This window comes from Oncorhynchus mykiss, chromosome 31, assembly GCF_013265735.2.
Source record: "Oncorhynchus mykiss isolate Arlee chromosome 31, USDA_OmykA_1.1, whole genome shotgun sequence".
Lineage (NCBI taxonomy): Eukaryota > Metazoa > Chordata > Actinopteri > Salmoniformes > Salmonidae > Oncorhynchus > Oncorhynchus mykiss.
Genome location: NC_050571.1, coordinates 25517894 through 25540492, shown reverse-complemented (window position 1 = coordinate 25540492; position 22599 = coordinate 25517894). Strand labels below are relative to the sequence as shown.

General features: G+C 43.4%; 1 protein-coding gene across 2 annotated transcripts; it reads right to left on the bottom strand.

Moving 5' to 3' along the window:
• Nucleotides 1-3502: 3502 nt before the first annotated feature.
• Nucleotides 3503-22560, bottom strand: LOC110504832 (nucleolar and coiled-body phosphoprotein 1). 2 transcript variants are annotated; one of them, XM_036970124.1, is made up of 11 exons: nt 22320-22560; nt 21524-21585; nt 21298-21425; nt 14185-14348; nt 13911-14069; nt 11541-11670; nt 7611-7684; nt 7269-7494; nt 5765-6928; nt 5580-5671; nt 3503-5395 (listed from the first exon to the last, which is right to left on the bottom strand). In XM_036970124.1, the coding sequence occupies exons 1-11, from the start codon at nt 22434-22436 to the stop codon at nt 5360-5362; spliced, it is 2352 nt and encodes a 783-aa protein (XP_036826019.1). In that variant the 5' UTR covers nt 22437-22560; the 3' UTR covers nt 3503-5359. The 2 variants fall into 2 exon arrangements, with proteins under 2 accessions (XP_036826019.1, XP_036826018.1); XM_036970123.1 differs by having other exon boundaries at nt 3503-5671.
• Nucleotides 22561-22599: the final 39 nt, after the last annotated feature.

The window sequence follows — 22599 nt, the reverse complement described above, 5'->3', positions numbered from 1 at the left end:
TTAGGCCCTAATTTATGTATTTCACATGACTGATATAGATATGCGTCTGTTGGTCACAGATGCCTTAAAAAAAGGTGATGTGACACATCTCTTTCACGTAGAGTTGATCAGCCTGTTGATTGTGGCCTGTGGAAAGTTGTCCCACTCCTCTTCAATTCAAGTGGAACACGTTGTCGTAAACGTGAATCCAGAGCCTCCCAAACATGCTCAATGGCTGTCATGTCTGGTGAGTATGCAGGCCATGGAAGAACTGGGACATTTTCAGCTTCCAGGAATTGTGTACAGATCCTTGCAACATTGGGCCGTGCATTATCATGCTTAAACATGAGGTTAATGTGGGATGAATGGCACGACAATTGGCCTCAGTTGGCCTCAGGATCTCGTCACGGTATCTCTGTGCATTCAAATTGCCATCAATAAAATGCAATTGTATTCGGTGTCCGTAGCTTATGCCTGCCTGCCTGCCTGCCCATACCCTAACCCCACCGCCACCATGGGGCAATCTGTTCAAAACGTGACATCAGCAAACCGCTCGCCCCGCTCGCCCACACTACACCATACACGTGGTCTGCTGTTGTGAGGCCGGTTGGACGTACTGCCAAATACTGAAAATGACATTGGAGGCGGCTTATGGTAGAGAAATTAACATTCAATTTACTGGCAACAGCTCTGATGGACATTCCTGCAGTCAGCATGCCAATTGCACACTCCCTCAAAACTTCAGACATCTGTGGCATTGTGTTGTGTGACAAAACTGCATATTTAAGAGTGGCCTTTTATTGTCCCCAGCACAAAGTGCACCTGTGTAATGATCATGCTGTTTAATTAGCTTTTTGATATGACACACCTGTCAGGTAGATGGATTGTCTTGGCAAAGGAGAAATGCTCAATAACAGGGATGTAAACAAATTTGTGCACAAAATATTAGAGAATATTAGAGCTTTTCTGGGATCTTTTATTTCAGTTCATGAAACATGGGACCAACACTTTAAATGTTGCATTGATCTTTTTCAGTGTAGAAGGGATATCGAGTCAATGTGCAAGGTCGAGGTAGTCGAGGTAATATGTACATGTGGGTAAAGTGATTATGATAGATAATAAACAGAGAGTAGCAGCAGCGTATGTGAAGAGTGTCAAGGAATGTGTGTGGAAGCAGAGTCTATGGATGCTCTCGATGGTGCAGCTGTAGAACTTTTTGAGGATCTGTGGGCCCATGCCAAATCTTTTCAGCTCCATGAAGGGGAATTGTCGTATCCTCTTCACAACTATCTTGGTGTCACAACTATCTAGGCAAGTCTTATTTTCAATGACGGCCTAGGAACAGTGGGTCAACGGATAACTGCCTTGTTCAGGGGCAGACCGACAGATTTTTACCTTGTCAGCTTGGGGATTCGATCTTGCAACCTTCCGGTTACGAGTCCAACGCTCTAACCACTAGGCTACCTGCCGCCCCAGGTAGCCTAGTGATAGGTCCTATGGACACCAGTGATATGGACACCAAGGACATTGATTGAAGCTCTCAACCCGCTCCACAACAGCCCTGTCGATGTGAATGGGGGTGTGCTCTGCCCTCCTTTTCTTGTAGTACACGATCAGCTCATTTGTCTTGCTGATTTTGAGTGAGAAGTTGTTGTCTTGGTACAACACTGCCAGGTCTCTGACCTCCTCCCTATAGGCTTTCTCATTGTTGTGTGTAATTTGGGCCTACCACCGTCGTGTCGTCGGCACACTTAATGATATTGTTGGAGTCGTGCTTGGCCACGCAGTCATGGGTGAACAGGGAGTACAGGAGGGGGGGGGGGTCAACGTGGAGGGGTCAACGTGGAGCATGTGGAGGATGTGTTGTTACCTACCCTCACCACCTGGGGGCGGCCAGGATTCAATTGCACAGGGAGGTGTTTAGTCCCAGGGTCCATAGCTAAGTGATGAGCTTGGAGGGCACTATGGTGTTGAATGCTGAGCTGTAGCCAATGAACAATGAACATGTAGAATGTTCCTTTTGTCCAGGTTGGAAAGGGCAGAGTGGAGTGCAATAGAGATTGCGTCATCTGTGGATCTATTGGGGTGGTATGTGAATTGGAGTGGGTCAAGTGTTTATGGGATGATAGTGTTGATGTGAGTCATGACCAGTCTTTCAAGGCATTTCATGGCTACAGATGTGAGTGCAACGGGGCGGTAGTCATTTAGGCAGGTTACCTTGGCATTCTTTGGCACAGGGACTATGGTGGTCTGCTTGAAACATGCAGGTATTATAGACTGGGACAGTGAGAGGTTGAAAATGTGGTCTTAGTGCCAGCACCGGTTTGTGGTGGTTAATAGACAGCCACGAAATATATAGATGAAAACTCTCTTGGTAATGCACGGAAAACCCGGCTAACTATATATTATCCATGTCCTGGTTCAGCCACGACTCTGTGAAACATAGGATATTATAGTTTTTAATGTCGTGTTGATAGGATAGTCTCGAACGGAGCTCATCCAGTTTATTCTCCAGTGATTGCATGTTCGCTAGTAGAACAGTGGATGAAGGTGGATTATCCACTTGCTGACGCAGTCTCGCCAGGCAACCGGCTTTTCGACCTCTGTAACGGCATCTCCTCTTCATACGAATTATGGGGATTTGGGCTTGGTCTAGGAAGAGCAGTATATCCTTTGCATCCGACTCCAGTTCAAGGTTATTGCTGTTCTGATATCCAGAAGCTATTTTCGGTCATTGGAAACGATGGCGGAAACATTATGTACAAAACAAAAAGTAAAAAATGGCGCAAAAAAACACACAAAATAGCACAATTGAACAGGAGCCCGTAAAACGGCGGCCATCACCTCCGGTGCCAATCTTTCATATTCAGGGTATAAACCTTCAAACGTATTTTTCGATAATATTAGTTTAGATTAGGTTCTAACTTTTCTTTGGACATTTCAAAATGGATTAACAATTTGACTTTTCCCATTACATAATTGCACATGAATGACCTTTGACACTATGACACATGTTTGGTGAGTAGGTTTACGATAGTGTTCTGCCCTGGAACTTGCTATTGAATGGCATCTGAAAGCAAAAGTAGCCAATTGTATAGCAGACGATTAGGTTGAATTATTCCTCCATGGTTCTGACTTTAGCTGCGCGTTGTGCATTGCCTTGTATCAATCTGGCTGAACTCACCTTTTTCATGTGCTTGAATTGAACTCTGAACCGTTGCCCTGACTACCAGCCTTGTGGCGGACTGCGTTCAACCTAAACATTTCATATATCTACCAATCTATCCGTTTTAATAAGTTTGATAGCTAAGTTGATAAGACACGAGTTTGTTAGCGTCATATTTTACCAAGAGTTGTTGACGTTATCTTCTTCGTCGGTAGAATAGTCAAAAGTCATGTTTTAAGACAAGGTGCGAGATGATGGTGATAAAGCTGTAAAGTGCTTCAGGAGTGCGTCAAGATAAAGCTATTGGCACCAGTGCCTCCAACCTACTGCAACAAAATGCACTTAAAAACACAAAACTGTAGAAAAATATGACTTTTAATTCCATTAAAAATACAGTAGAAAAGTAACATGCTTTCTGACCATGAAACTTTTTGAAAAATGTTCTTAGTCCTAATATCTTTCAAATATTTTTCAACCTCATGATTCTCTTACCATTTAGGTTATGCATTCATCACTAGGGTGTTAGGGCAAAACAACGGCTCTGGGTTTCATTGGTAGTTTGAGGTTAATTTGATCTGTACCTCCATTTCAGATCGGCTATATGTATTCACCACGTAAGACATACAGCAGCAGATGCTGCCCAATAATGGGTCAAAGGAGGCTAGCGTTACTCCTTATAGTTCAAGGACCTTACGTGTTCTGTTTAAAGGGCAAATCGGCAAATTTGGCTCTGCCAGCCAAAACAGCATCTAAACAGAAATCGATTCTCAATTGGGGTACGGTTATAGAAACATAAATCCCTCTACTTTCATTTCATATCAACATCATTTCACAAATGGAAAATACACACTAACTGTACACTGTTTTAACCAGTATTAACACAGCCGACAGTATTGTTCAGTGACAACACGTTTGTGGCGTCTGCCTTCCGTTTACACACAGGTGTTCGGAGACGCAGATAGCTAATTAACACAGGTAGTCGCTTCTGTTTTCCGTCTGTTTTCCATAAACAAGCACTGTAACATGGAGAAATGGCTGTGTGGGAACCTTAACCCTATAAAGTAAATGTTTTTCTCACTGATATGAATATATACACTACTGTTCAAAAGTTTGGGGTCACGTAGAAATATCCTTGTTTTTGAAAGTTTTTATTGCTTCTTTAATCAGAACAACAGATTTCAGCTGTGCTAACATAATTGCAAAAGGGTTTTCTAATGATCAATTAGCTTTTTAAAATGATAATCTTGGATTAGCTAACACAACGTGCCATTGGAACACAGGAGTGATGGTTTCTGATAATGGGCCTCTGTACGCCAATATAGATATTCCATTAAAAATCAGCTGTTTCCAGTAACAATAGTCATTTACAACATTAACAATGTCTACACTGTATTTCTGATCAATTTGAAATTATTTTAATGGACAAAAAATGTGCTTCTCTTTCAAAAACAAGGACATTTCTAACTGACCCCAAACTTTTAAACGGTAGTGTACGTTCCTTATGTTTCAAAATTCGTCCCGGAAGCAATGCGTGTTCACATTCAGAAAGAGCGTCGGGGCTCTTAACAAAACTCCCCCGGTCAGAAGTTACTATCATCAATAGGCCAGAAAAGGTAGTTAGCGGCTATGAATGGGCTAATGCTATAGTAAACTTGACATTTCCTTAAAACGTTCTGTTTGTCACTATCACACAAACATGCAAGGAAACATCATAATTAAAATGTACAGTAACATAGATAGCTGCAGCACATCACATAGTATGCAAAACAGCAAACTGTACAATTATTTTGGAGGGGATAAACTAATAAAAATGAATGTTTTAACTTCAATAAAATGTACCAACAGGAAAAGTGTTCATTTAATACAGTATACAATGTTGTAAAAAAAATCAAACAAATCCCCAAGGCCCGGTTTTTCTAACGTTATCTATCTGGATTTCGCCTATCGGATACAATTAAATGCATAGAAATAGAATGAATAGGACAGACAAATCATTGACTTGAATGGGGACTTCTGTTCTATTCATTCTATTTCTATGCATTTCAACCTCTCCGATAGGCGAAATCCAGATAACTTTTGAAAAGCTTGGCCCAGTTGATTTGGTCTAGGGAGACCATTGTGTGGACAGACAGTCTTTACCATTACTACCATTTAGGTAGAATCCTGGGTCCAGGTCCACACTTGACACAGCCCCATTGTAGGTGACCTTCATCTCTAAAGGCCTGACTTACTCTTAGATGATTTATTTTTCTGAGGAGAACAAAAACAAAAACATTTAAGGCTCTCTGTATATTGCAACAGTTATAGGTCTGAGGACTAAGGCATGCAGTGAGCAGTATAAACATGCTGGAATTCAACATCAAGAAAGAGCATGTGTGTCTGTCTTGCTACTACTTCTACACCTTGGTAAAGATGAGGATGATAGCTTCCTTACCTTTCTAGGAGGGGTCTTTGTGGATGCCTGTACAGGGGTGACCGGAGTCTCAGGCACTGCAATCTCCACTGAGAGTTTCAGCTTGTTCTTCTCTGTAGAGAGTTTAACACACATTAAACAGACACTCTTCAGTATAAAGTTATTTTGTTGTCTGAGACAAGGACTTTAGAGAAAGAGTCACTCACTTTTCTTCTTCTCTGTTGGAGGATCAGGCGTTCCTGTGGTGGATGGAGGTAGTGGGTCACTTTTAACGCCATTCCCTTTGGTCTTGTTCTTGTCTTTTCCCCGTTTCTTCTCAGTCTCATTGTCCCTGCTCATCTTCACCTGTTTCTTCTCAGTCTCATTGTCCCTGCTCATCTTCTCCCGTTTCTTCTCAGTCTCATTGTCCCTGCTCATCTTCTCCCGTTTCTTCTCAGTCTCATTGTCCCTGCTCATCTTCTCTTGTTTCTTCTCAGTCTCATTGTCCCTGCTCATCTTCTCTTGTTTCTTCTCAGTCTCATTGTCCCTGCACATCTTCTCCTGTTTCTTCTCAGTCTCATTGTCCCTGCACATCTTCTCCTGTTTCTTCTCAGTCTCATTGTCCCTGCTCATCTTCTCCCGTTTCTTCTCAGTCTCATTGTCCCTGCTCATCTTCTCCCGTTTCTTCTCAGTCTCATTGTCCCTGCTCATCTTCTCCTGTTTCTTCTCAGTCTCATTGTCCCTGCTCATCTTCTCCTGTTTCTTCTTTCTTTCCTTCTCTTTTTCTGCCCCATTCTCCTTAGTCGTCTTCTCCTTTTTCTTCTTCTCTGGTTCCGTCTTCTCCTCTACAATCTCCTTTTTCTTTTTCTTCTTCTTGGGTTCTGGTAGATTCTTATCTGCTTTAGCCTTACTAATGTTCCCATTTTTCCTCTTTCCTTTCTTGGCTGTCTGTTTTCCATTAAGTGTTGTGGTAGAGAGCATGGAGGGTGGCTGTTTGTCTGCTACAACTATTAGGTCAGCTGTATTACTGTTGATCTCCTCTGCTTGGCCTTCAGGGGATGGGGAGGGAGGTGCTGCCTTCTTCACTTGACTAGACTTGGCTTTACTGTCTTTTGCTGGTGTCTTGGTCTTCCCATTCTCCTCAGCCATGGCTTTTTTTTCAGTTGTAGCTTTGAACTTTTTAGCATGACCAGCCTTTTTCACTGCAGCGTCAGCCTTGGGTTTTGGTGTTTTCGTTGCAGATTTGGCCCTGGGATTGGGGGGTGTTTCCAGTGCAGATTTAGCCCTGGGCTTCCTCGGTGCTCTTGTTTTCTTCGCTGCTGAGGCAGGTGAGGTGGGAGCAGGTGGAGCATTCAGTGCAGTGATGGTGTCTATTTTGGCAATATCAGCGTCTGTGGACAGAGAGGTAGGTCGACAGTAAATAAACAACATGGCTAACATAGATGGACTATGAACACCTCCTATACTTTATGCAAAATACATCATGCAGATGAACTGTCAACACCTACTGTACTTTATGTAAAATACATAATACAGTTCTGTTTATATTGACATAATGAATTATTAAAGGGTGATGCTGTCTGTCTTATGGCTGTTATTATTTTAAATCCTTCACCCACTCTCTGACTCACAATCCTCTCCATCCTCTCATGTCCCTCCTGCTCTCTTCTTCTATCTCTCCCTCCCCTCTCTCCCTCCCTTCCTCCCCGCTCTCCCTCCCCTCTCTCTCACCTGACAGTTCCCGTGCCAGTTTCTTCCACTTCTCCACATCCAGTTCGGTGTCAGAGTCTGAGTCAGACTCGTCACCCCCAGTAGGAGGAGGAACAGGAGGGGTCTGAGGCATGGCGACCATGACAGTCGCCGCCTGTGGAGGGGAGGGCTTCTTCCTCTTGTTATTAGCGGGCATGTCCCCTGGTTTCTCTTCACATCTCTTCCTCTTGGCTGATGAAGCTGAGGCCTGAAACCAGGGTTGGGTAAGAATAAGTCAGTTAGGGGGAGTTATCTAGCTCACAGTATGTGGTTCACCATGAGCACGTACAGATGAGACAAGTCAACTTAGAGAGTTATCTGTACCTGTGCTTTCTTTGTTGCTGTTGCTTTCTTGTCTTTTGTGGTCACCTTCTTTCCTTTTGGTGTGGCTGGGGCAGCTACATACAAGGGAAAGAGACAAACCTACATTAACTTACACCACCATCAAGGCAGAACACACATAGAACAGAACAGAACACACATAGAACAGAACAGAACACACATAGAACAGAACACACATAGAACAGAACAGAACACACATAGAACAGAACAGAACACACATAGAACAGAACAGAACACACATAGAACAGAACAGAACACACATAGAACAGAACAGAACACACATAGAACAGAACACACATAGAACAGAACAGAACACACATAGAACAGAACAGAACACACATAGAACAGAACAGAACACACATAGAACAGAACAGAACAGAGCCCGACTTCCGGCGCCGACAGAGATGGCCGCCTCGCTTCGCGTTCCTAGGAAACTATGCAGTTTTTTGTTTTTTTACGTGTTATTTCTTACATTAGTACCCCAGGTCATCTTAGGTTTCATTACATACAGTCGAGAAGAACTACTGAATATAAGATCAGCATCAACTCACCATCAGTACTACCAAGAATATGTTTTTCGCAACGCGGATCCTGTGTTCTGCCTTACAAACAGGACAACGGAGTGGATTCCATGCAGCGACCCAAAAAAAAAAAAACTCCGAAAAAGAGGGAAACGAGGCGGTCTTCTGGTCAGACTCCGGAGACGGGCACACCGTGCACCACTCCCTTGCATTCTTCTTGCCAATGTCCAGTCTCTTGACAACAAGGTTGATGAAATCCGAGCAAGGGTAGCATTCCAGAGGGACATCAGAGACTGTAACGTTCTTTGCTTCACGGAAACGTGGCTCACTGGAGAGACTCTATCCGAAGCGGTGCAGCCAACGGGTTTCTCCACGCATCGCGCAGACAGAAACAAACATCTTTCTGGTAAGAAGAGGGGCGGGGGCGTATGCCTTATGACTAACGTGACATGGTGTGATGAAAGAAACATACAGGAACTCAAATCCTTTAGAATTTATTTAGAATTCCTCACAATCAAATGTAGACCGCATTATCTACAAAGAGAATTCTCTTCGATTATAATCACAGCCGTATATATCCCCCCCCAAGCAGACACATCGATGGCTCTGAACGAACTTTATTTAACTCTTTGCAAACTGGAAACCATTCATCCGGAGGCTGCATTCATTGTAGCTGGGGATTTTAACAAGGCTAATCTGAAAACAAGACTCCCTAAATTTTATCAGCATATCGATTGCGCAACCAGGGGTGGAAAGACCTTGGATCATTGTTACTCTAACTTCCGCGACGCATATAAGGCCCTGCCCCGCCCCCCTTTCGGAAAAGCTGACCACGACTCCATTTTGTTGATCCCTGCCTACAGACAGAAACTAAAACAAGAGGCTCCCACGCTGAGGTCTGTCCAACGCTGGTCCGACCAAGCTGACTCCACACTCCAAGACTGCTTCCACCACGTGGACTGGGACATGTTTCGTATTGCGTCAGACAACAACATTGACGAATACGCTGATTCGGTGTGTGAGTTCATTAGAACGTGCGTTGAAGATGTCGTTCCCATAGCAACGATTAAAACGTTCCCTAACCAGAAACCGTGGATTGATGGCAGCATTCGCGTGAAACTGAAAGCGCGAACCACTGCTTTTAATCAGGGCAAGGTGTCTGGTAACATGACCGAATACAAACAGTGCAGCTATTCCCTCCGCAAGGCTATCAAACAAGCTAAGCGTCAGTACAGAGACAAAGTAGAATCTCAATTCAACGGCTCAGACACAAGAGGCATGTGGCAGGGTCTACAGTCAATCACGGACTACAGGAAGAAATCCAGCCCAGTCACGGACCAGGATGTCCTGCTCCCAGGCAGACTAAATAACTTTTTTGCCCGCTTTGAGGACAATACAGTGCCACTGACACGGCCTGCAACGAAAACATGCGGTCTCTCCTTCACTGCAGCCGAGGTGAGTAAGACATTTAAACGTGTTAACCCTCGCAAGGCTGCAGGCCCAGACGGCATCCCCAGCCGCGCCCTCAGAGCATGCGCAGACCAGCTGGCCGGTGTGTTTACGGACATATTCAATCAATCCCTATACCAGTCTGCTGTTCCCACATGCTTCAAGAGGGCCACCATTGTTCCTGTTCCCAAGAAAGCTAAGGTAACTGAGCTAAACGACTACCGCCCCGTAGCACTCACTTCCGTCATCATGAAGTGCTTTGAGAGACTAGTCAAGGACCATATCACCTCCACCCTACCTGACACTCTAGACCCACTCCAATTTGCTTACCGCCCAAATAGGTCCACAGACGATGCAATCTCAACCACACTGCACACCGCCCTAACCCATCTGGACAAGAGGAATACCTATGTGAGAATGCTGTTCATTGACTACAGCTCGGCATTCAACACCATAGTACCCTCCAAGCTCGTCATCAAGCTCGAGACCCTGGGTCTCGACCCCGCCCTGTGCAACTGGGTACTGGACTTCCTGACGGGCCGCCCCCAGGTGGTGAGGGTAGGCAACAACATCTCCTCCCCGCTGATCCTCAACACTGGGGCCCCACAAGGGTGCGTTCTGAGCCCTCTCCTGTACTCCCTGTTCACCCACGACTGCGTGGCCACGCACGCCTCCAACTCAATCATCAAGTTTGCGGACGACACAACAGTGGTAGGCTTGATTACCAACAACGACGAGACGGCCTACAGGGAGGAGGTGAGGGCCCTCGGAGTGTGGTGTCAGGAAAATAACCTCACACTCAACGTCAACAAAACTAAGGAGATGATTGTGGACTTCAGGAAACAGCAGAGGGAACACCCCCCTATCCACATCGATGGAACAGTAGTGGAGAGGGTAGCAAGTTTTAAGTTCCTCGGCATACACATCACAGACAAACTGAATTGGTCCACTCACACAGACAGCATTGTGAAGAAGGCGCAGCAGCGCCTCTTCAACCTCAGGAGGCTGAAGAAATTCGGCTTGTCACCAAAAGCACTCACAAACTTCTACAGATGCACAATCGAGAGCATCCTGGCGGGCTGTATCACCGCCTGGTACGGCAACTGCTCCGCCCTCAACCGTAAGGCTCTCCAGAGGGTGGTGAGGTCTGCACAACGCATCACCGGGGGCAAACTACCTGCCCTCCAGGACACCTACACCACCCGATGTCACAGGAAGGCCATAAAGATCATTAAGGACATCAACCACCCGAGCCACTGCCTGTTCACCCCGCTATCATCCAGAAGGCGAGGTCAGTACAGGTGCATCAAAGCTGGGACCGAGAGACTGAAAAACAGCTTCTATCTCAAGGCCATCAGACTGTTAAACAGCCACCACTAACATTGAGTGGCTGCTGCCAACACACTGACACTGACTCAACTCCAGCCACTTTAATAATGGGAATTGATGGGAAATGATGTAAATATATCACTAGCCACTTTAAACAATGCTACCTTATATAATGTTACTTACCCTACATTATTCATCTCATATGCATACGTATATACTGTACTCTATATCATCGACTGTATCCTTATGTAATACATGTATCACTAGCCACTTTAACTATGCCACTTTGTTTACATACTCATCTCATATGTATATACTGTACTCGATACCATCTACTGTATCTTGCCTATGCTGCTCTGTACCATCACTCATTCATCTATCCTTATGTACATATTCTTTATCCCCTTACACTGTGTACAAGACAGTAGTTTTGGAATTGTTAGTTAGATTACTTGTTGGTTATTACTGCATTGTCGGAACTAGAAGCACAAGCATTTCGCTACACTCGCATTAACATCTGCTAACCATGTGTATGTGACAAATAAAATTTGATTTGATTTGAGAACACACATAGGGCAACATGCAGTTTGTTTGGAATCATTGGAATCCTTACTAGATGGTGCCTTGCTTGGCGTAGCAGCAACCACTGGTTTAGCTGGGGTAGCAGGAGTGGCTTTTGTCTTGGCTGTTGAACTTGGTTTTGGTTGCTTCACTGGTGTAGCTGTAGTTGTGGCAGCTGTTGTCTGAATCAGCGTAAAGTCAGATAAAACAGTGTTAAGAAAACAAATGATGAAGATTATTTCGCACTACACAGGGATATACAGTGTCCTCAGAAAGTATTCAGACCCCTTAACTTTTTCCACATTTTGTTACGTTACAGCCTTCTGTAAAATGGATTAAATAAACAAAAATCTCAGCAATCTACACACAATAAACCATAACGACAAAGCGAAGAAAAAAAATTCTGAATTTTTGCAAATGTATTACAAACAAACAGAAATACCTTATTTACAAGTATTGAGACCATTTGCTATGAGACTCGAAATTGAGCTCAGGTGCATCCTGTTTCCATTGATCATCCTTGAGATGTTTCTACAACTTTATTGGAGTCTACATGTGGTAAATTAAATTGATTGGACATGATTTGGAATGGCACACACCTGTCTATATAAGGTCACTCAGTTGACAGTGCATGTCAGAGCAAAAACCAAGCCATGAAGTTGAAAGAATTGTCCGTAGAGCTCCAAGACAGGATTGTGTCAAGGCAGAGATCTGGGGAAGGGTACTAAACAATGTCTGTAGCATTGAAGGTCACCAAGAACACAGTGGCCTCCATCATTCTTAAATGAGAGAAGTTTGAAACCACCAAGTCTCTTCCTAGAGCTGGCCAAACCGAGCAATCGTGGGAGAAGTCAGGGAGGTGACTAAGAACCCAATGGTCACTCTGACAGAGCTCCAGAGTTCCTCTGGAGATGGGAGAAACTTACAGAAGGACAACCATCTCTACAGCACTCCACTAATAAGGCCTTTATGGTAGAGTGGCCAGACAGAAGCCACTCCTCATTAAAAGGCACATGAAAGCCAACTTGGAGTTTGCCAAGACTCTCAGATCTTGAGAAACAAGATTCCATGGTCTGATGAAACCAAGATTGAACTATTTGGCCTGAATGCCAAACATCATGTCTGGAGGAAACCTGGCACTATCCCTACGGTGGAGCATGGTGGTGGCAGCATCATGCTGTGGAGATATTTTTCAGCGGCAGGGACTGGGAGACTAGTCTGGATCGAGGCAAAGATGAACGGTGCAAAGTACAGAGAGATCCTTGATGAAAACTTGCTCAGGACCTCAGACTGGGGTCAAAGGTTCACCTTTCAACAGGACAACGACCCTAAGCACACATCCAAGAAAACGCAGGAGTGGCTTTTAAGGTCAGGGTTCTGTTCAGGCCAGTCAAGTTCTTCCACATCGATCTCAACAAACCATCTGTATGGATCTCGCTTTGTGCACAAGGCATTGTCATGCTAAAACAGGAAAGGGCCTTCCCTGTTTGCCTATGGCGATTGCATTGCTGTGTGCTTGATTTTATACACCGGTGAGCAACAGGTATGGCTGAAATAGCAGAATCCACTAATTAAAAAAGGAAAGAAAAAAAGAAAAGAAACAGGTCTGCTTGTCGGGGAGGATGTCTGCTACAAAGACAGAGCACTCAACCCAACTGTCAATCAATGTATCAATGCAACAATCTTCCATCCATACATGTGATTATTTTGCAGTCTATTTTTTGTCTACTTTCATGTTGTGTATCCGCTATTATTTCTTACAACCGACAAGAACTCTTGTAATCCCCACATGTTTTAATTAAGATGACCGCAATCATCCCTGTTCCTAAGAACTCTAAGGCTTCATGCCACAATGACTACCACCCTGTAGCACTCCATTCTGTAATCATGAAGTGCTTTGAGGGGATGGTTATGGCATATATATATACTCCACCATCCTAGCCACCTTAGACCCACTGCAATATGCATACATCCCCAACAGGTCCATAGATGACGCAGTTTCAATTGCTCTCCACACTGCCCTCACTCACCATCCACATTGATGGGGCGGCAGTGGAGCAGGTAGACAGCTTCAAGTTCCTCTGTGTCCAAATCACTAAAGACTTCAAATGGTCCAAACACACACGCACAGTCCCAAAGCAAGCAGAGTGTGCAAAGCTGTCATCAAGGCAAAGGGTGGCTACTTCGAAGAATCTAAAATAAATGTTGATTTGTTTAACACTTTTTTAGTTAATACATGATTGTGTTATGTGTTATTTCATAGTTTTGATGTCTTCACGATTATTCTACAATGTAGAAAATAGTAAAAATAAAGAAAAACCCTTGAATGAGTAGGTGTGTCCAAACAAAAGGCATTTCCCTGTACTTGTGCATGTGACATTAAGACTTGAAACATCTGTATCTCCACCCCCTCCTATTTCACCTGTGGAAGCAGACTCTGGCTTTCATCTTCACTCCCTGAGCTGCTGTCACTGTCTGAGCTCTCTGCTGGTTTCTTGTTCAGGGTCAATGGTGTGACCGCTGACCTGGCCTTGACCTTTGCAGCTGGAACATGATTGGCTTTGGGTGTCACAGGGATTTTCTTTAAACAGTGGGGGAGAGGAACAGAGGACACCATCATTAACAGGAAGAATATCTCACTTTGACATCATGACCTATCAGTGTTAACCTCTGAACTGACCAGTGTGATTCCTCACCTGTGGTGGTGTCTCCTCACTCTCTGAGTCTTCAGAGACCTCTGAGCTGTCAGACCCAGAGCTCTCCCCCACTGTGGCCTTTCCTCCAGAGGTGCTCTGCACTGCAGCCCTGCCCTTAGCTGGTCTGGCAGTAGCTGGGCTCTGATGCTTTGGGGTCTGGGAGCCTGGAAAGACAGATATCCTCAGAGTTAAAGAACATGACATACATGATCTTCAGGGCTCTAATTCCAGCTGGCATTAAGGTGGCACCAGTGTCAAACGCACGTTCTTGGCAATTCCGACCCGTTAAAGCCAGTGCTCTGCTATTTTCAAACTGTTGGATTGGTAATTGACCTATCTTCTATCAGCTAGTACAGTGGTTCCCGAACATTTTATAGTCCCGTACCCCTTCAAACATTCAACCTCCAGCTGCATACCCCCTCTAGCACCAGGGTCAGTGTACTGTTAAATGCTGTTTTTTGTCATCATTGTAAGCCTGCCACACACGCACTATACGATACATTTATTAAACATAAGAATGAGTTTTTGTCACAACCCGGCTCGTGGGAAGTGACAAAGAGCTGTTATAGGACCAGGGCACAGATAATAATATAATAATAATCAATAATTTTGCTCTTTATTTAGCCATCTTACATATAAAACCTTATTTGATCATCAAACATGGTGAATAACTCACAGGTTAATGAGAAGGGTGTGCTTGAAAGGATGCACATAACTCTGCAATGTTGGGTTGTATTGGAGAGTCTTAAATAATTTTCCACACATAGGTTGTGCCTGTATATAGTTTTCATGCTACTGAGGGCCGAGAATCCCCTCTCACATAGGTACGTGGTTGCAAAGGGCATCAGTGTCTTAACAGCGTGATTTGCCAAGGCAAGAAACTCTGAGCGCAGCCCTATCCAGAAATCTTGCAGTGGCTTCTGATTAAATTACATTTTCACAGAACTGCTTTTTGCAATTTCGACGAGGCTCTCTTTTTCAGATATCGGTAAGTGGACTGGAGGCAGGGCATGAAAGGGATAACAAATCCAGTCGTTTGTGTCGTCCGTTTCGGGAAAGTACCTGCGTAATTGCGCACCCAGCTCACTCAAGTGCTTCGCTATATCACATTTGACATTGTCCTTAAGCTTGAGTTAATTTGCACACAAAAAAAATCACACAATGATGGAAAGATCTGTATGCAGTCCTTGTTAATTATGACAGTGAAGAGTTCCAACTTCTTAACAATAGCCTTAATTTTGTCCCGCACATTGAATATAGTTGCGGAGAGTCCCTGTAATTCAGATCATTCAGGCGGGAAAAAACATCCCCCAGACAGGCCAGTCGTGTGAGAAACTCATCATCATGCAAGTGGTCAGACAAGTGAAAATAATGGTCAGTAAAGAAAACTTCAAGCTCGTCTTTCAATAAAAAAGTGTCAATACTTTGCCCCTTGATAACCAGCGCACTTCTGTATGTTGTAAAAGCATTACATGGTCGCTGCCTATATCATTGCATAATGCAGAAAATACATGAGAGTTCAGGGGCCTTGCTTTAACAAAGTTAACCATTTTCACTGTAGTGTCCAAAACGTCTTTCAAGCTATCAGGCATTCCCTTGGCAGCAAGAGCCTCTTGATGGATGCTGCAGTGCACCCAAGTGGCGTCGGGAGCAACTGCTTGCACTCTGTCATGGCTGTTGCGACATCAGTACAGATACCAACACATATTGACCACCAAAGTCCATTTGATGTCACAAAGCTGTCCAGTACAATACAAATATCCTCTCATGTTGTCCTGGTTTCCAGTGGTTTGCAGAAGAGGATGTCTTCCTTAACCTCTTGAACCTCTGGGGGCAGTATTTCATTTTTGGATGAAAAACGTTCCCGTTTTAAGCGCAATATTTTGTCACGAAAAGATGCTCGACTATGCATATAATTGACAGCTTTGGAAAGAAAACACTCTGACGTTTCCAAATCTGCAAAGATATTGTCTGTGAGTGCCCCAGAACTGATGCTACAGGCGAAACCAAGATGAAACTTCAAACTGGAAGTGAGCAAAAGTTTTGAGGCGCTGTTTTCCATTGTCTCCTTATATGGCTGTGAATGCGCCAGGAACGAGCCTACACTTTCTGCCGTTTCCCTAAGATGTCTGCAGCATTGTGACGTATTTGTAGGCATATCATTGGAAGATTGGGCATAAGAGACTACATTTACCAGGTGTCCGCCCGGTGTCCTTTGTCGAAATTGGTGCGTAATCTTCAGCTGCAAGCATTCCTCCATGGGATTCAGAGGAGAAAACAGACTTCCACGAACGTTATATCATCGAAGAGATATGTGAAAAACACCTTGACGATTGATTCTAAACAACATTTGCCATGTTTCAGTCGATATTATGGAGTTAATTTGGAAAAAGTTCTGCGTTTTGATGACTGAATTTTTTTTTTGTTTAGTTTTTTTGTTTTTGAACAAAACTGAGCGATTTCTCCTACACAAAGAATATTTTTGGAAAAACTGAACATTTGCTATCTAACTGAGAGTCTCATTGAAAACATCCGAAGTTCTTCAAAGGTAAATGATTTTTTTGAATGCTTTTCTTGTTTTTGTGAAAATGTTGCCCGCTAAATGCTACGCTAGCTACGCTAGCTATCAATACTGTTACACAAATGCTTGTTTTGCTATGGTTGAAAAGCATATTTTGAAAATCTGAGATGACAGTGTTGTTAACAAAAGGCTAAGCTTGAGAGCTAGCATATTTATTTCATTTCATTTGCGATTTTCATGAATAGTTAACGTTGCGTTATGGTAATGAGCTTGAGGCTGTATTCACGATCCCGGATCCGGGATGGCTAGTTTAATTGACCCCCCATAAATGTAACGGGCATATACCAGCTGTGCCAGGCCCGCCACATCTGTTGACTCATCCCAGCTGTAACGCATATAATTCACTGGCTTGTATAAGAAGCAGTAATTGTTTCAAAACATCTCGTGCCAGGTCACTGATGCATCGTGAAACAGTGTTGTTTGATGAAGGCATTGTCAGTAAAGTTTTTTGGGTCTTTTCCCCCCATCTTTGTCCCAGCCATATTCGTGGCAGCAGGAATAATTAAGTCCTCCACAAAAGTATGGGGCTTGCCTGTCCTAGCCACTCAGTAGCTCACCATATAAAACGCTTCTGGCCCCTTCTTATTAATGGTATCTGTTGCTTTTATACATCTCGTATACAAGTCGTATTTATTCTTGCTAAAATAAACTCCCATGGTTTATTTTTCAAATTTCCATGTTTAATTTATAAATGTCTGCGCAAGAGTGAAGGTTTCCTGCGAGAGAGTAGCAGTTAATGGGATTGGGTGTTAATTATTTGACTAGGCTACCTGTATTCTGTAACGGTTTTCTTGAGGTGAAGGAGAGGCGGACCAAAACGCAGCGTGGTTGTTATTCATTGCTCTTTAATAAAGAAACTATACATGAATAAACTAACAAAACAACAAACGTGAGCAAACCTAAAACAGTCCTATCTGGTGCAAACACAGAGACAGGAACAATCACCCACAAAACCCAACACCAAACAGGTTACCTAAATATGGTTCCCAATCAGAGACAATGACTAACACCTGCCTCTGATTGAGAACCATATCAGGCCAAACATAGAACTAGACAAACTAGACATGTAACATAGAATGCCCACTCAGATCACACCCTGACCAACCAAAACATAGAAACATACAAAGCAAACTATGGTCAGGGTGTGACATATTTGACATTGTGTTGTTATTTTACTGAACACAAGATGGTTTCATTTTATTTTTGGCAGTGAAACGAGGCTACCCAGGAGAGACAAAAAACCTCACCCAAATGTATAGCCCCGTTGTAAATTATAAATGTTTTGTTTTTAAATGTGAATTACATTTGTATTTGGCGCACCCCCGATGGCATTGCGCATACTGCAGTTTGGGAAAACGTGGTGTAGTGTATACAAAAGTATGTGGACACCCCTTCAAATGAGTGTTGCTGACAGGTGTATAAAATCAAGCACACAGCCATGCAATCTCCATAGACAAAACATTGTCAGTAGAATGGCCTAAGGGATGCCACCTTTCCAACAAGTCAGTTCATGAAATTTCTGCCCTGCTAGAGCTGTCCTTGTCAACTTTAAGTGCTGTTATTGTGAATTGGAAATGTCTAGGAGCAACAATGGCTCAGCCGCGAAGTGGAAGGCCACACAAACTCACAGAATGGGACTGACGAGTGCTGAAGTGCGTAAAAAACGTCTTTCCTCGGTTGCAACACTCACTCCCGAGTTTCAAACTGTCTCTGGAAGCAATGTCAGCACAATAACTTGACTAGCCTGCACAGAGCCCTGACCTTAACCCCATCACACATCTTTGGGATTAATTGGAACACCGACTGCCTAATTGCCCAACATCAGTGCCCGACCTCACTAATGCTCGTGGCTGAATGGAAGCAAATCCCCGCAGAAATGTTCCAACATCTAGTGGAAAGTCTTCCCAGAAGAGTGTAGACTGTTATGGCAGCAAAGGGTGGACCAACTCCATATTTAATCCCCATGATTCTGGAATGAGATGTTCGACGAGCATGGGTCCACATACTTTTGGTCATGTAGTGTATCTTCATCAAGATAGACTTTGTGAGCCTTGAGATATAAACATATCTCTTCATAATTGCTCATTAATGTCCATTGCTTTCCTCCACAGTCCTCAGATATGGATCTCCATCTGTGTAGATATTAGAAACCTTCAAACGTCAAATTTATTCTACATCAATTCCTTTCCTTCACCGTCTTAGAAATTCCTCAGACATCTGTATTTATCAGGATAGACTTCACGAGCCTTGAGTCATGAATATGTCTCTTCAGCATACCAATTTCACATCCTTATCTCTTCCTTTGACTCACAGTCTAAAAGACAAATCTTGCTGCATAGCTGTATCTCTCTGTCTCAGACCTTGCTTTCCCAATGAGCACAAGACGTTGAAAAGATGTCGAAAAGACATTGAAAATACATATTTTGGTTGAAAACCAAACCATCTTGCTCATTTTGCTCACTGGGTTATCTCTATCAGTACTCAGTAGTAATGATGAACCTTCCTTCAGACTCACATCTCATTGAGATTGTTAGCAGTTGATGTTATTCTTCAATAACACAAACTCCAAAGCAAATCAGAGGGAGAAAAATAGGTTTATTTGAGAAGGACAAATCATAGATGTTATGCTGGGAGATAGATGTTCAGTCTCCCCTGTCCTCAGCTTTTCTCCACAGAACAAAGGAACAGGATGCCATTTATAACCCCCCACCCTAGCCTGGGGATGACCAATCAGATGTCCTTGCAGTACAACTGGGCCAATGGCCAAAGAACTTGCTCCAGACTCAATGTACAGACCAATGAAAACGTGGCACACGTAGCTCTGAGTCCAGGACTGACATTCCACAGATTCTACAGATGTTGAACCAAAGACCAACTATTTACATTGATAATTCCCTATTGACCATTAGTACTCTCGTCCTCTCATCCTCTGCGTTGTGTATTTATCTTCAAAGAATTCTTACTCTGAGACTGAGAAGGTGACAGAGGGAATAGAGCTGCCAAACTCTCTGACACGCCTTGCTATTATTCTCATCCTACTGGAAATGTTTTGTCTCTGCTCCTGGTGTTGTCTGTGACAGACTGGGTTGATGTGATGTCTCTGCTCCTGGTGCTGTCTGTGACAGACTGGGTTGATGTGATGTCTCTGCTCCTGGTGCTGTCTGTGACAGACTGGGTTGATGTGATGTCTCTGCTCCTGGTGCTGTCTGACAGACTGGGTTGATATATCTGTTCCTCGGCGTACACATCACTAACAAAATTAAATGGTCCACCCACACAGACTGTGTTGTGAAGAAGGCGCAACAGCGCCTCTTCAACCTCAGGAGGCTGAAGAAATTTGGCTTGGCCCTTAAGACCATCACAACTTTTTACAGATGCACCATTGAGAGCATCCTGTCGGGCTGTATCACCAACATGTACGGCAACTGCACCGTCGGCAACCGCAGGGCTCTCCAGACAGTGGTTCAGTCAGCCCAACACATCACTGGGAGCACACTGCCTGCCCTCCAGGACAACTACAGCACCCAGTGTCACAGGAAGGCCAAGAAGATAATCAAGGACTCCAGCCCCCTAGATATGGCCTGTTCACCCCGCTACCACCCAGAAGGAGAGGGCTGTACAGGTGCATCAACGCTGGGACAGAGAGACTGAAAAACAGCTTCATCAGACTCGTAAATAGTCGCCACTAGCCGGCCTCCATCCAGTACCCTTCTCTGAACTTTAGTCACTGTCACTAGCCGGCTACCACCTGGTTACTCATCCCTGCACCTTAAAGATTGTCACCCAATGTACATAGACATGGAACACTGGCCACTTTAATCATGTTTACATACTGTTTTACACACTTCATATGTATATATTGTATTCTAGTCAAGGCCATATATACAGTTGAAATTGGAAGTTTACATACACCGTAGCCAAATACATTTAAAAACTCAGTTTTTCACAATTCCTGACATTTAATCCTAGTAAAAATTCCCTGTCTTAGTCCAGTTAGGCTCACCAGTTTATTTTAAGAATGTGAAATGTCAGGCTGTAACATAACAAAATGTGGAAAAAGTCAAGGGGTCTGAATACTTTCTGAAGGCATTGTACACTATATGACCAAGAGTATGTGGACACCTTCTTGTCAAACATCTCATTCCAAAATGATTGGTTGTTGTTTACTTTGGATTTAGTCTCATACACTGTATGTCTGACACTACAGTTAGTTAGATGATTGGAGATAAAGGCTGTACCTTTAACAGGAGCTGTTAGATGATTGGAGATAAAGGCTGTACCTTTAACAGGAGCTGTTAGATGATTGGAGATAAAGGCTGTACCTTTAACAGGAGCTGTTAGATGATTGGAGATAAAGGCTGTACCTTTAACAGGAGCTGTTAGATGATTGGAGATAAAGGCTGTACCTTTAACAGGAGCTGTTAGATGATTGGAGATAAAGGCTGTACCTTTAACATGAGCTGTTAGATGATTGGAGATAAAGGCTGTACCTTTAACAGGAGCTGTTAGATGATTGGAGATAAAGGCTGTACCTTTAACAGGTTTTGTTTCTTCCTCTGCTGAACTTGAGCTCTCTGTGCTGCTTTCAGGGTCTGCTTGACAGTTCTTTTTTAACTTGGAAGAATCCGGTTCTGTTCCCTTTTCTGTGGTCTTGGAAGTACTTAAGAACACAGTTGAATGTTAAAATCAAACCCAATGCAATCAATTTATCAGACAAAATAATGGCTGGTATTTTAAGAAAAAATGTAGGCTACTCACTCTCCGAACCATTTATTGTAGATCTCCAGTAGTGATGTTGACAAGGCTTCTGGTTCTCCACCCTATACAAAAAATAAAGACTGACAAAATCAAACACAGGGAAATCTAGCTAGCTACATAATGAAAACAAGAAACTCTACACAGCAGAGTTCAATATATTAGTGTAATCTCCATGTATAGTCTACAGCCTCTACCAAGAGGTCTGGACCTTCATGGCACTGGCACAGTAGTGTAGAGAGCATATAGTAGGGGTCCCCAATAAGATTTTTCCTTGAGCGGATGGTCCGGAGACCGGAACATAATTATAAATAATTTATACACTGCAAATTGACCGAAAGAATCCCACAAATATATAGTATTGGACAAAAACAGAATCATTTCAAACCTTATTTACATTGGGATACGATCACATATGACTCTCTACTTGTGTACTTGGGAACAGGGTTCAAATAAGCAGGCGCGGGCTGCCTATTGGGGAACCCTGCAATTGATTCTTGTTGCATAGACTCTTGTTCAAGCGTCGCTTCGGCTGTTCCTCCTAGCTACACTGTTAAAACTATTTTATTACATCGTAACACGTTTCCTAAGGAGATAGCGCTAATGTTACAATGGCATTAAGCAGGAAACATAATAGATATATCGACCTTCTTCACATGCTTCTTGAGTTCAGCAGCTTTCTGGAAGCCGTTCTTTTAAATACTGGTAGATCAAATGGTTCAATATTTGATATGAAGCATGCTCCTTCTTTAAAGACATATTCAGACGTTAACACAATAAACATAATAGATATAGCGACCTTCTTCACATGCTTCTTGAGTTCTTCTGCAGCTTTCTGGAAGCCATTCTCTTTTAAATACTGGTAGATCAAATGGTTCAATTTTTGATTTGAAGCATGCACCTTCCTTAAAGACATATTCAAACGTTAACACAAACACAACAAGATAACGTTACATTTTAACTAATTTAATAAACTTGGCCACATCGGTGTGCATGCTTTCGTTCTTCACATCGGGCATGGTAAACTTTCAACTTTGGCCCATGAGTGTCTATCCGCCCAAGACCGTGTGCATGATGGG

Bases quoted from the DNA above. Each gene is read 5' to 3' on its own strand.
- LOC110504832 (XM_036970123.1), bottom strand. From the start codon at position 22,436: ATGTCTTTAAGGAAGGTGCATGCTTCAAATCAAAAATTGAACCATTTG. The intron at 11,671-13,910 runs GTGAAATAGGAG...ACGCTGATTCAG, and splicing joins GCCAGAGTCTGCTTCCACAG to ACAACAGCTGCCACAACTAC. The intron at 7,685-11,540 runs GTAAGGATTCCA...CCTTGTATGTAG, and splicing joins GCCAAGCAAGGCACCATCTA to CTGCCCCAGCCACACCAAAA.